This window comes from Gopherus flavomarginatus, chromosome 10 (genome assembly GCF_025201925.1).
Source record: "Gopherus flavomarginatus isolate rGopFla2 chromosome 10, rGopFla2.mat.asm, whole genome shotgun sequence".
Lineage (NCBI taxonomy): Eukaryota > Metazoa > Chordata > Testudines > Testudinidae > Gopherus > Gopherus flavomarginatus.
The window spans coordinates 49,377,322-49,392,426 of record NC_066626.1 but is presented as its reverse complement, the minus strand read 5'-3'; the positions used below and the strand labels follow the sequence as shown (position 1 = coordinate 49,392,426).

The following is a 15,105-nucleotide window of genomic DNA, read 5'->3' as shown; positions in this document are numbered from 1 at the left end:
AAATGACGGGGTAATTTAAAAGAATCAATGGAACTGTCAAGATTACAGCTGAGAGATTTTCTCAACGTTTTCCTGGAATGGAGCAGAGAACTACCATTCTAAAATCTATAGCTTCACTCCACACATTATAGGTCTAATAAGAGATTGCTTCTTATACACTGGTGAAATGAAACAGAAATCCTAGATTAGGTTTTAAAAAATTACCAGTGTTCCAAGGGAAATTTATTCTCTAATCTTCCTATTTTGGGGGGGGAAAATGGTTAATTCTGTTGTTACAACTGCCTGAATTGGAGACCTCTGCTCCACTGATTTCACCCAGGAGACTCTCAAAGTTAGGTAGAGGCAGACAGAGCCCTAAATTATAACCATACCATATGTTGTGCTGACAGAATGAGGATTCCTATTGATCATATGTTATTCTGTAATATGATTTGCAAACCTGCTACAACAATTGGTATATTATTCTAAAATTCTTCCATACATATATATCCTGGTTATTAAAAGGAAAGACACACTTTGTTTCTACTAAGAAGGTATTTGGGAAAATGTGCATCAAATCATAGCTTTCTATCCCATTCACATTTGTGGAGGTAGACAATCTTATATCTTCATGACTGTGAAAGCAGAAAAGAATGTTGTTTCAGCTAAAAACCAGAAGAGAGAGGAGCAGATATGGATTTGACACTATTTGATTAGTTATATATGGAGTCTAAGACTGCCACTAATCCATTTTTTACAGTTCTTATGGAAAAATGATTTAATATAATACTATTATAAAGTCAAGTCAATATCATAGTAATTTTTATGCTCTCTGCCATGGCAAGCTTGAAAGCTATGAAAAACCTGTTTATTATGGCAATATGAACCCTTCAAAAATGTATTTCCTTTTCTCTCTTTATTTAAGTATGCTTAAGTTCCCAGTAGTTTTGAGAAACAATTTAAGGGCCTGATCCTGAGATGTGCTGACCACCTGCTGGACCAGCACCAAAAATATAAATATAAATTACATTTGAAAGGTTGTTATTGACCTCTCCTATTGGAGAAGGCAAAGAGCAAGGCATGAAATTCCACTCTGGGTAAGTAGGGATCTTTCCTGAGTGAGAGCCATCAACTTCTGCTGAATTTAAGCTTTCATTAATAATAATAATAATAATATTTTTAAAAAAGAGCTTCTAGGCCTTGTGCATGTTATGATAACCAATGCAGTGCTGTCTTCCTGAATCTGCAGAGACAGGTCTGGCTGCCGTCACTGCTACAGAAGTTAGGATGTCTCAGCTCCTGCTGCAGTTACTGACAGGGTCACCCACCATTGTCATTAGGAGTAGGATATCCTGGGTGAGCTGCCACACTCATATTCAGAGGTGGCACCATCTGAGACAGGAGAACCAGCAGGGACCCAACCACCATGCAAGTATTGTGCAGCAGGAGAGATTTAGGTTAGACATTAGGAAAAACTTCCTAAGTGTGAGGGTAGTTAAGCAGTGGAACAAATTACCTAGGCAGGTTGTAGAATCTCCATCATTGGAGGTTTTTAAGAACAAGTTAGACAAACACCCGTCAGGGATGGTCTAGATCAGCTTGCCCACCACCGCTTCACACAGCTCCCATTGTCTGGGAACAGCAAACTGCAGCCACTGGGAGCTGTGCACTGCCGTGCCTGAGGAGGGTCAATGTAAACAAACTGTATCACGGCCTGCCAGAAGATTACCCTTACGGGCCGCAGATTGCCCATCACTGGTCTAGATAATACTTAGTCCTTCCTCAATGCAGAGGACTGGACTAGATGACCTATTGCAGTCCATCCCAATCCTACATTTCTATGATTCTGTGGTGATGAGCCCCATTCACCCTACCAGCAGGCTCTGTACGTGTGGGGCTCCTACAACCTCAGCAAAGGAATCTGCAGACTTGTGTGGAGAGAGAGGTCACAAATTGATTTATTATGTAAAATGGGCTGCTACGAATTAATTTATTTTGTGGAAGATTGGTGGTAGAGAGCAGCTAAGGATTAAATTATTTAGTTGGAGGAGGTAGGCTAGCTGTCTACATCAAGTACATTTAATTGATGTACTTGATGTAGATGTGGTGGGGCTAGCATTAATTCGTGGCACAGAATTCAGCCAGCAGGAGATGAAGGTCTTTGGAACCAACCAGCAGCGACTACACAACCACTGTGAGATGGGGCAGAAGGGGCATGACTGGAGACAGAAGCCTGGCCCAGGAGGGGTTGCGATTAGCAGCAGAAGTGTCTTAGAGCTTGGTGAATAGGCTGAGTCTTGGGGAGCAGGCACTGGGTAAATTTTTCAAAGCTTTGCAAAAGAGTATCTCTCTTCTCATTGCTGCTTAATGGTGCATCCTTCCCATAAGACTGGTAGCACCAAATTGTGGTCCCATTTAAGTATATTGCAAAGCTGATTCACAGAGAAGGACCAGGGTTTGGTCTGTAGTTGTTAAATTAGTCCTATCACAGTGCCAAATTCATCTTATGCCTGAGATGACTCAGGCCTTCATTTTCATACATATTGGAAAGAAGTCGCTCACTTTATTGTTACGCTTCTGCACTAGCCTCACAGCTTTATTCCAACTTCTTGTTAATAGTCAGCTACCAAAACAAGCCATAAAGCTAAAAGGAGATTTAACTGGGACAAGAGTAGAGGTTGTCCTCTCTAAATGTTTTGGTTTGAAAAACCAAATACAAATATATCCTTACACTCTCTTTAACAAACTGATATACTGGGGGGGGGGGGCGGGGAGTGAGGGGGAAAAGAGAGGGGCGGGTTGTGTGTGTGTGCAATAACTGGGTCATTTTTCGAGTGGAGGGAAGCCTGAACCTGCAGACATAGGCCTGGGAAGTCAGGAAAAAGAGAGTGCCACCTCTGCAGAATGTTTCTTCTGCCCCCTGCATAAGTCTTTGTGAGGACTCCACAGAGTTGGAGGAGGTAGGCTAGCTGTCATGGCTCTGCTGGATTCTTCCTCCTCCAAACACAGATGGAGTCTGTAGTAACTTAGACTTCTTCTCTTCCATAATTTGGAACCTCCTTGAAGGGATTCTTTGGGTAGCTACATTTGTGGGCGATGACAAAAGCACAGCCCTTGCCAGAGCATGCTGTCCAAAAGCCAATGCAGCCAACAGGACCAGGCAGAGTGCAGAAGCAATGTGCCTGCCTGAGATGCCACTGGCTACCAGTGGATTCTGAGTTTAAGAGAAATCCAGAGGTTAAAGAAAGGAACATCCATGCTTCTCCCATTGAGAAATGGTGGGAGGAAGTTTTATCTTCTGTGGAAGAATGGCATGAAATTTCACAAATTAAAACTCATGGTATTTCTACTCCTCTGTGTTGATTATTCCTGTGTAGAGTATTAAAAATGAAAATAAGTTTTAAAATGCTGATACACACAGTGTGATAGAGGACTATTAAATCTTACAAACTATTCTGGCTACAGACAGTTCTATATATATTATTGCAACATTTAACTTGCCAGAACATATTTAGTATGTAGAGATACTACACAAAATCATAATACATGTAGAATGTCTGACTAATTACTTAGAATTAGGAATAATTTATTGTAGTGAAATGTGGTGAATACATTAATGGGCACAAAACAAAAGTTAAACTTATCAGAACTTAAACTTTTTAGAGAATAATGGGATTCAGTTTTGATTAAAAACCTGACTATGGTCACATATCATCACAATTGTGAAAAACTTCTTAATTTATCTTTAAATGTCTTCATTGCATAGCTCAGGAATAAGATCACAAGCCATTACAAACTTTTTAGCAGTTCTTATGGTAGAGCTGAAAGTGGGCCAGTACGGCATACTGGTAAGAAGTGGCCACCAACCGGGGGCAGAGGGAGAGGAAAAAAGGGGCAGCTGCCCCAGAGCCCAGGTAGTGTGGAAGGGCTCTGGGGCTCCCAGACACTGCTGGAGCCTCAGGCTCTTTAAATCGCTGGTAGTGTGGAAGGGCTGGCTGGGGGAAGCTGACCCCCAACCCTGCCAGGCCACCATACTGGTAAGTCTTTTATCTTACTTTCACCCATGTCGTATGGCACATTTAAAAGGATGACAGATTTATGTGGAGTATAGAGCTCTCTGAATAAAGTAGCAAAGATGTTTGTACTAGCAAGATACCATACTGCATTAGACACTTCTACAGCAATATGTTGCTTAGTTTGACACACAAAGTGAGGACTATCCTTTGTCACTTCATAAGGCAATTTCATATCTGTTTTAACAGCGATGTAAACATTCATTTCAATAAATTCTCTGTTCTCTCTTTCATCACCATTGAGGCTTGTGTAAAATTTAAATTTCCCCTTTTAAGTTTGGCTATCAGCCTGTAAAATAAATTATTTTACCTAATGAACTGTATCTGCTTTCTGCATCAATTTACAATCTTTGCTACTACCTCTACAGTTAGAGTAATACTTCATAGGGATAAAACCTGCACCACCAAGTTCTATATATATTAGTTCCTTTCATAGTTGCTACAACGTTAATTTTGCTGATATTAAATCACCCAGCTGAAGCATGCTACAAAATATTACAACAAAACTTAATTCTGAGATACAACCTTTCAAAAATGAAAGCTTGTATCTTATTACTGTACCGTTTAGGAAATATGATTCTATCATATAAATAGTATTTTTTACTGTAAAGTGTTTGGCAACTAAACAGACTACCACAAAATCATTGTCTAAATTAAAAATAAAGATTTTATTAATCTTTACAGAAATATTGTCAAACAGCACAAAGAAATGAATATCTTCATGCACAGACAATAAATTTTGTATAATCAAATCATGACTATAAAATGGAAGCCAGTCAATAGAATTAGAATGTAATATGGCAAAGCGTAAGGAAAGCTGTCTATCTGCTTATGACATTTAGTTGATAGACCATCCTTTGAGATTTTCCTGAATCCTACTTCATATTCAACAAAGGGAAAACAAAGTATGAACATATTTTTTAAAACTATGTGCTGTATATATATTTATTGTAAAACCAGTATTCATGAAAATTCTCACTTGAGTAAGGTAAGCAGGATTTGGGCCATTGCTGTGATATCAACTGACATAATAAAATGGATTGTCTCTATACAGCACCTATCACAATAGTGCTTTGATCCTGACTGAAGACTCTGGGCACTACCACAATACAGACACTCGCTGAATTTTTTTTATTTGAAAGTTCAGAATCTCTCTCTTAGAAACCTAAGAGTTAAATAAAAAAGTGTATTAAAAAATTAACTGAAATGTGAAAAACAAATTGTCTCATTTATCGCAACACATGCGGGGATATATAGAAACTTCAAAGAGTTGATACTCTCTACAATGATGCTTCAAAAATTGCATGTCTGAGGTACCACATATACTGTGACACAGGAATTGCCAAAATAAACACACATTTATTACACAGTACAAAAGACTAAGTAGACATGTCAAATCATATAACTCATAGGATTGTACGTATACTGCTGCTCCTCAGAGGACGCCGAATGTTCAATTTCTATTTTCAACAATTTCAAATTTTTAATAGCCACAAATATTTATTTTACATGGTGTCAAGTATCAGAGGGGTAGCCATGTTAGTCTGGATCTGTAAAAGCAGCAAAGAATCCTGTGGCACCTTATAGACTAACAGACGTTTTGGAGCTAGCATATATATACTGCCCCTGGAAATTTCCACCACATGCATCTGAAGAAGTGGGTATTCACCCACGAAAGCTCATGCTCCAAAACGTCTGTTAGTCTATAAGGTGCCACAGGATTCTTTGCTGCTTTTATTTTACATGGTAAAGGTAGGACTCTCTCTTTCATTGTTTATTCTATGCATTTTTTTGAGTCCATGGGCTCAATAATCTATTTTACTGTGTTCAGCCTCTGGATCTGGAGGGGTCATTGAATCACAGCAAACTATTTCCCTTCTCCCTATTTCAGCAGTATATTCTGCTGAAATAATTTGAATATTTCATTAATAGGGGCATGGAGATGTTAATAAAAATATAAAGACAATCATTTTAATTGAATAATGTATTTTTGAAGCAAAGTCCTTTACAATATGAAAATTTGACCTTATAGGTCCACTAAAAATGTTTGCAATTTCTAATTAATACTTCTGTGGAAAGATTCATCTTCAAAACAGTCCCAGCCATCTCCTACTATAAATTTGCAGCTCATCTGTTAACCAGTGTCTATTCCATTATTATTCAGAACTGGACAAAATGTGAAGCAAAAAAAACTCTGGTTTAGGAGAGTATATTCCTTTAACCAGAGTAGTATCTCACCCTCATGCTACATCTTTAGCAAATGCTGTTCAGCACAGTTGCAATTGTTGTTTAATGAAGACCACAGACATTTTACTTAAATTACTAGAAAATGTAAACATATTAGGTGACAGTCTATTTCTGATCTAAACAATAGTGCAATTGAATTTTGTGACAAAGTAATTTTTCTACACTTTCAGACCAGATTTATGAAGAGAAACTGGCTTACATCAGCTGAATTATGCATACTTTTATGCATGCTGAGGCATATAGTTATCCATCTTTTTATTTATTGTAAGGAACTATAATTTTCTTTTTTTTTTTTTAACCCAGGACATCTCAAACACAGGATATGTGGATTTAATCACCAAATCTGTGATGTTGTGTATGTAGGTCAAATGGATGTGGGTTCCAATCAGCTGAAAAAAAGATGACGAGTAATGTGATTTCAGCCTGAGTAATTTTATAGCAAAGACTGCAATATATGTTTTGAAGATGTCATTGACTGCAACACAAATCAATATTAAAAACTTTATGCAGGAAGCACGCTTTTAGAAGATGGTCCTTAAAGCTATTTCATAGGCTCACAGATTTCTAGAATCATAAACGACAATAACTGGTACTTGTAATTAGGATATCTTCTTCAGTTTCCCTCCTCAATTATTTACAGGCCAAAAACAAAAAAAACACAAACAAAGTGGCATTGCGTTATCTATATTAAATGTTATGTACTTTGTTTCTAAATTACTAATGCCACAGAAAAATCACTAAGGTGAATGTTCAAGTATAAAAGTGTTTTTTTCACCTGAGTGTATTTATTTATTATTCATCCAGCTCAGTGTTGAATGATACAGCAGGCTGCTCTTTAGGCACACTATGCTGCATTATTTTACATTTAGGAGTAATTCAATATAATTTAAACGTCTTTCACCATAATATTCCTATCAGTTTTGGTCTACAATTAAATGCATTTCAATGCCTTATCATTGTTGACTTTTAAACTCTCTCATGATCGTCAAACTTTATTTTTCAGCCAAATACTCTAATTCATATTTTACTTTAAAACAGGAGGTATAACAAACAAGACATTTCATCTAGTTCGCAGTTTAAGAGGAGATTGTTCTTCAAGGGCCACAAAGTCAGATATATTTTCATAAGCAAGCAAAGCCTGATTATAACCCGCACAAGAAAGTTCACACACTGTACCCACACATGACCTGTTGTGATTTGTGAGGAGTGACATTGGTGGTTGAAGAGGCTTATGCTAAATGTTTCAGACAGCTGATGCAACCACCTCTGCATTTGCCAATTTGCAGCATGATGCTTCTAGAGCAGTGGGACTGTCGACCCTTACAGGCTCCAAAAAAGGGCCGCGAGAGACTTCAAAACCACCCAAATTAACAAAAACCAACTAAACAACCGTTTATCTGCAATCGGCAGCTAACTGGACACAACATTAAAGGCAGAAGTTTGATGTAGACGCTTTCTTTAAATTCAGGAGTTCAGCAGTTGTGAAAAAAATTTTTTTGAAGGTGTAACCAACAGACAACGAGAACCAATGTGTGGGTGAAACTAGCCTAGCGAGTATTTTACATTTAAACACACTTTTTTAACAAATGGAAATAAGCATCTCCAGCTGAGATCCAGCAGCTGAGCTGAAAGCACCCTTCCTCCCTCCCTCCCAGTTGAAAGTTACAAAGCAGCTACAATGGAGAGCAGCAAGCTGGGCGCTTGGCGTTAAACTTCGGCTCAGCTTTTTGTTTAAAATGAAGGTGTAACAGCGGACGGAGGCGACACTAAATCCTAGGAGCGGCCGAATAAAGCCCCACAAGGGCACAGAAATGCCCTTCGCAGCCCTGATCTCTATTTAACCGGGGGGAAGGAGGGGTACTGAGGACACGGCTCAGAAGGAGGAGACACGCCACTGCTCCCTGGCAGGAGGATGGGGCGGGGGAAACACCAGGAGAGGGAGGGATGGACGAGCCGGGAAGGGAGCGGCGGAGAGGGACAGCACAGTGTGGGTGAGGAGAGGAGGGAACGGCAGCTGTGCAGCCTGCAGCGAGCCCAGCCCCCGCGCCGCACCGCTCCGCTCCGCTCCCCCTCACCCCGGCTGGAGGGACAGGAGCAGCGGCGGCAGAGGCAGGAAGAGGCTGCCGGCTCTTTCCTGTCTGAGTCTGCGTGTGTAACCCGATCTCGTCCCCCGCCGCAGCCCCCTGCCGGCCCCGGGCTAGAGTTAGCCCCATTCAGCCAGTCCCCGCCCGGCCCGGCCCGGCCGCCCCGCGGTACCGTACCTTCGCCTGCAGATACTGGGGGTAGTAGTAGGTGGTGTACTGGGGGTACATCTGCTGTTTCCACACTTTGCCCATGAAGCTGGAAATGTCGCCTGCAGTGCAGGGGCGGGGGGCACTTTAGGGGGCTCCAAATGCCTCTCTCCTGCCTCTTCTTTTCTGGCTGCAGCTGCTGCTTGTCCTCAGCGGAGCCCGAGCCTTCCTCCTCCCCCCCCCTCCTCCCAGCAGCAGCAGGGAAGACCGCAGCGCGCCCCCAGCACAGGCTCGCTCGCTCTCTCCTCCCCCACCACAAGTTTCCTCAAGTCCCTGGCCAGCCACAGCCCGGTTCCGCCGGCCCCGCGCACTGGAAGCGATCTATCCAAGTGTGAACTGCAGCCGCGGCAGCGCTCGGTGCCAGGCAGCTGGGGGAGGGAAAGGGGGCAATGGGCGGTGCTTAGGCCCAGCTGGGCTCGAGGTGTGGGCTGGAGTTTAACCGCTCAGGACTTATTGGCATTAGGGAGCCGCAGGAGCTGGGCAAGGATGCTCGCTGCCAGGCGCAGGCTGCAGCATCGTTGCAGCCGACGCGACAAGTGATCTAGGATCAGGGCAAGAGCGGTTCTAACCCTGGAAAACTCATTCGGCGTTAACGCTCCCGGGTAGGAAGGACTCCATATTCCTACTCTGCCGAAGGGAGACTGCAACACACACACTGGGCATGACCTTGCTGGCTGGATTCTGCTTTATCATTTCCTTTGAGCCTTGTGATAGCTGGTACGAATGCAGTAATGCAGGGCACAAGCCTCACTGCAGAAGTGGATCTAGTTCAGAAAAAAAAAAAAACTAGCAGAGCTTTAACATTTACCTGCAGGGGGGACATGTTGCCGGCGCGAAATTTCTCAGGACCCTAGTATATCACTTACCAGATTTGCCTGAAGTGTAGATTAACTGGTGTGACTCATCCTCAAGTGTAATCAAATTGTGGGGGGGGGGGGGAGAATGACATCCAGCCTAACAAATGGTGTCTACAGTTCTGTATATTTTCCTTTGGAATATAAGCATGGTTGTTTGTTTGTTTGTTTTCTTTAAAAAGAATTTCACAAGTTTAGTTTGGAGAAAGAAAGGAAAGGAAAACAGATTACAATGTAATACAAAACATTTTCTTCAGATTGTTTTTGCCCTGATCAGCATATATCCTCCTCCTACCCAATGCTGCATTTTTCAACATGCACTTAATGAATTTTCAGAGAGTCTAAACAGATGTCACTTCTTGTCAGGCTGTGAAAATTATAGTTTGTGTCCCAGGAGCACTGGTTTATTAATTAAATATATATATGCAAGCTCCATGAAAGCTGCTGTGCTTATTAGGGTTAACCTAGCTAAAAATGTGGAGGAAAGGGAAAGATGTGGTATAAAAGCTTAGTAGTATTGACAAGTATCCCTGCATAAAGTGTAAAGGCAGCTTTTGAGCAGTCCTGCATACTGCAACCATCAAATCTTGTTACTAGCCCAGATAGAATCTGGACTGTGCAGTGGATAGGTGACTGCAGATATTCACCAAATCCTAGAGAAGAGATTTAGGTTTCTGCTCTGAGGTTTGCAGCATAATAATGCTGCAAATTAGCTGATCTGTCACTAAAAGACAGGTCTATTTTCAAGTTTGGTTGTGGGAGGAAATTCTTACTATACTTTATGGACCACACTGATTCAAAGACTAGTAGAGTCTATAGTAAGGAGGTTCTGCATCCAGGGAGATGGAACAGGAGTGCCTTGGTTTTTAGGCTAGCACATGACTGGAACCTCAAAGGGAATGGGGCTGAACTCAGGAAGGGTAACTAATATTAAGTTTGTACCTGAACTGGTGACGTTCCTGGTGGGAGAAACAAAGGTCATGGACAGAGAGAAGTCTGGCAAAAGGGAACTATCAGGTGGCTGAGAAGGGCCAAGGCCATAATAATTCCATGCTCTAGGATTGCACAAGTAGTAGGACAGACAGTTGAAAAAGCCAAGTCAGCACAGGACAGAAGCAGCTGCCCTCTGGAAAAGATGCAGTTCAAGGACTCTGAGTTTATGCTGTGGAATCTGGACTGTGCAGTGGATGAGGTAAGGAGGCTGTAATGAATAAGGGTCACATAAGAATGTGTGGTCACCTGTTGGTTCAGGTAGGGTTTCAGAAACTGATGACAAGTGTGTGGCCATGGCCAAACTACTTGATGCTACTCACCAACTTGGCAATTATACATCAGAGTCTTCCAAACTGTAGTTCAAGGATCTCTGGTAGTCAGCAGAGAGAGCTCAAAGATCACAGAGTGTTGATTTTCCTGGTTTCCTATTGAGAGAGAAGCAGATTAGGATGGGGGGAAGAGAGGGAAAAGAAAGGCAACAGCAGACTGTGTGAATAACATTTTTTTTTATGGAAGGGATAACACTCTTACTGCACGAAAGACAATTAGAAATACCAGGGAAACAGTCGTGTATTCCTTTCTACCTAAGCAACTGTTGTAGTTGCCACAAGAATGTTAGCGGTCTATCATGTGGAGGCTCATGAATGGGAAGTATCCAGAAGACAAAATCTCTTAACTGTGATCCACACAATTAAAAAGTTTGAGAACTTCTGGTCTATGCAGTTCCAGCAGTTATGACTGCAGCAATCTCCAACTTAGTTGTGTCAAGTTACTGGGAATACATGATAGCTGCCAATGAGATGAGTAGTAAGTAATGCACACTGTTACTATGACTGCTGAAAGAACAAATCTGGCTAAGAGTATTTTATTACTGTGATCATTAATATCAACTTCTATAACTAAAGATGGGCTCCTAATTCATAGACTATCAGGGTTGGAAGGGACCTCAGGAGGTCATGTAGTCTAACCCCCTGCTCAAAGCAGGACCAAACCCCAGACAGATCTTCATCCCAGTTCCCTAAATGGCCTTCTCAACGATTGAGCTCACAACCCTGGGTTTAGGAGACCAATGCTCAAACCACTGAGCTATCCCTCCCCCCTAAATCCATTCTAATCCCCCTTTTCAGTTGCTTATAACACCCATCCCTCAAGTTTTTCTAATCTGAAATGTTCCCTGCTTGGTTTCTGCCCAAAAGGTGATTTATTTTATTTAAAGTTGAGCAAAATTGGGTCTAACTTTTTTGAGTTATAGGAGCTAGATCTTCTACCAACCCTGCTCCCCACACACATGCACTTACTTCCAATTGGAATATTTGCTTTTATTTATTTTTAAAGTAACTTTGAAATTTGTAATATCTGCTATCAGGTACTGGAATAATCACTGAGAATTTAAAAATTAAGGAAAGGACCTGATGGTGCAAAATTCCACTCTTCTAAGCAGTCCTTCAGTCCTGTAGAAGACAAGTGAGGATTTGCAGATCATGCCCCAATTTGAGTAACATGAGTTCAAATGACAACTTCTTCTTGGCTTGGTCCCAACTATACAAAGTCAGCTCTTCCAGTCATTCTTCTCCATTCCAGTCTTGAAGCAGTTCATCAGAAACTCAATAGCTAATCAAAAATCCTTTAGTACAATATCCATGCAACTAATTTTGGGTTTTCCAGCCCTTCTCTTACCCTCCACTTCTAACTTTAACATCTTGTTTCTGGTGTATTCTTTCCATTTCTTTTTACTCACCAAAAAAATCTCAACATGGAATCCCTCAGCTTTTTTGTAATTGGTACCCCCTTCACACTTCCGCTAATTTGTTCATTCCAAATATGTAATTCCAAGCATCCATCTTAATAATTTCATTTCCAGTGTTTTGAAGATCTGCTCCTCTCTCTTCCACAGATTCAGAGCTAGAATTCAGAATGAGTTGAGAAGATTTAAAGAAATTAAATTTTAAAATCAGCATAAATTACATGCATGCCCATTAGAATTTATCTGTTTGGTCTCAAAGATGCATTTTAAGGCAGACTGCTCCAAAATACATATTTGTTAAGCATGGATCAGTGGAGGAAGCCGCAGGTAAGACATCTTTACCTTAGGGTGACTCAGTGGTGTCCCTTTAATATAGAATGAGTTAATTACTGATATTCTGTGATTAAATGGAGAAGAAACTCGTTTTGCTTTAATGCAAAGTTAAGTCAGAGGAATCCAGTATTCAGAAGTCAGGAATTTCCCCAGAGTTAAGGTTCTAACACATAGCTCCTCCATAGTGCACATAAAGATATATTTCCTATACCTATTTTCCTTGCTAAATGCAAACATAGTTTACACAAGATGTAAACTTTCAAAAATGACCCCAATTTTTGAGTGTCCAACCTAACACACATTATCACAGAATCATAGAATATCAGGGTTGGAAGGGACCTCAGGAGGTCATCTAGTCCAACCCCCTGCTCAAAGCAGGACCAGTCCCCAACTAAATCATCCCAGCCAGGGCTTTGTCAAGCCTGACCTTAAAAACCTCCAAGGAAGGAGATTCCACCACCTCCCTAAGTAACCCATTCAAGTGCTTCACTACCCTCCAAGGGAAAAAGTTTTTCCTAATATCCAACCTAAACCTCCCCCAGAGGGGGGTGGATTTCCAGAGGGTGGGCGCTCAGCACTTCCTGAAAATTTTTATATGTCTAAAGTCAGGCACCTGAAAACTGAGGTACCCCAAAACATTTATACATTTTCAAAGTGACTAATGTCTGTTGTTATTTTATAGAAAAGCAGAAAATGAAATGCAAATGACAGAGTTTTCAACTTTGACATTGTATTGATGCTTTTCGATTTAATAGCCTATCATGTGTCCATAATTATGGGGCTTGAGTACATCACACTAAAACATAAACGTTACAGGTTGCACAATGTAGCTCAGATAATATTGAGTAATAATGACTGAATTGTCAAATTTAATGTTGCCCTGATGGTAACGTTTGCATTTAATAGCTTATACTGTGCCCATAACCATGGCATTTGGGTGCATCAAACAAAACAATCAAATTAAGACTGCTTACCATGTACTAACCACTCACTAGAGAAAAAAAAACATAAAAATTAAAGAAAATGCTTCCTTTCCCTAGTTTAGGCCTTATCAGGTGATGGACTGGCTAAAAAGAAAACCCTGCTCTGATGGCTAACAGGTTTGGGCTCTGCAGGCCTCCAGAGATTGAATAAATTCTATAGCTGGAAACCTTCCTGTAAGAATTCCCTGCCTCCAGAGCTCGTGAGTGTAAATCACAAGTGCCTGTGCACCAATGTTAACCATGTTAGGGAGTGCAGCTATGATTGTGTCCTATATATGTTATAATGTGGCTTGGTTGTGCCTATCCAGACCAGATCAAATTGTGTTATTATCATGTTGAGGGAATAATGCTAAACTCTGTTGTTTTAACATTGTTCCCTCGACATGATAACAATGTGACTTGGTCTGGTCTGGACAGAAGAGACTAAACTGTGCTAAAATATGATTACGAGAGAGCAATATTTTAATTGTGTGGCCAAATGGCGAACTCTGGAAACCTGGCCTCGGTTGTCAGCACTGCTGTTGCCCTACTGAGTGATGTGAGGCAAGTCACTTCATTCCTCTATGCCTCTAAAATGGGAATGCTGAGTCCCTTGGTAAAGATCTACTAATAAAAAGCTACATAAGATCTAGGTGTTGCTAGTATTATTATTATTATTATTATTAACACAGTAATTGTAGTATAAACAAGGCCTGTGAGTAAAAGCACATCACATGCTCCCATCAATAGCAATGATGTTTAGGGAGAAGCATTTTATCTTATCAAGGTCCAAAAATCACATAGGGCTTTATCGATTAAATCCAATACCTTGAAATTTACCAAGAAGTAGATGGGAATCAAATGCAATGCAAAGTGTGCAGTTGAAATATATTCAGCCGAAATCTTTCCATTAATTGTGTGCATGACACTGTTCATCAGCTGACTGTACTGACCTGAAAATGACCAAAGTGTCGATACCAAAATTGTGGTATGACAATTAGCAGCTGAATGGTCAGGATGAAGTGAACAAGAATGGACTTGTGGTTAAGATCTCAGCCTAAAAGTTAAATGAGTTGGGTTCAGTTCCCAGCTCTGTCCCAGACTTTGTATGATCTTTTGCAAGTCACTCCATCTCTCTGTGCTTGTTCCCCCATATGTAAAATGAGGATAATAGTCCTTTTCTCCCACTCCTTGTCTGTCTTGTATATTTAGCTTGTAGGCTCTTCAGGGCATGGACTGTATCTTGCTATGTGTTTATACAGTGCATAGCATAATGTGGTCTCTAGGTGTGACCATAATATACACCAGGGGTAGGCAACGTGCCAAAGTCAGCACACGAGCTGTTTTTCAGTGTCATTCACACTACCCGGATCCTGGCCACCGGTCCGGGGGGTCTCTGCATTTTAATTTAATTTTAAATGAAGCTTCTTAAACATTTTAAAAACCTTATTTATTTTACATACAATAATAGTTCAGTTATATATTATAGACTTATAGAAAGAGACCGTCTAAAAACGTTAAAATGTATTACCGGCACGCAAAACCTTAAATTAGAGTGAATAAATGAAGACTCGGCACACCACTTCTGAAAGGTTGTGGACCCCTGATATACATAGTAACAGCAGCAGT

At 40.8% G+C, this 15,105-nt stretch overlaps 1 protein-coding gene across 2 annotated transcripts in view; it reads right to left on the bottom strand.

Moving 5' to 3' along the window:
• The window catches only part of RBMS1 (RNA binding motif single stranded interacting protein 1), a 198,141-nt gene extending 189,241 nt beyond the window's left edge, over positions 1 to 8,900 (bottom strand). For both annotated transcript variants that reach the window (XM_050969310.1, XM_050969311.1), the window contains exon 1: positions 8,561 to 8,900. In XM_050969310.1, coding sequence (XP_050825267.1) covers positions 8,561 to 8,635 — 75 coding nt within the window. In that variant the 5' untranslated portion in view covers positions 8,636 to 8,900. The remainder of the gene's footprint in view (positions 1 to 8,560) is intronic.
• Positions 8,901 to 15,105: the final 6,205 nt, after the last annotated feature.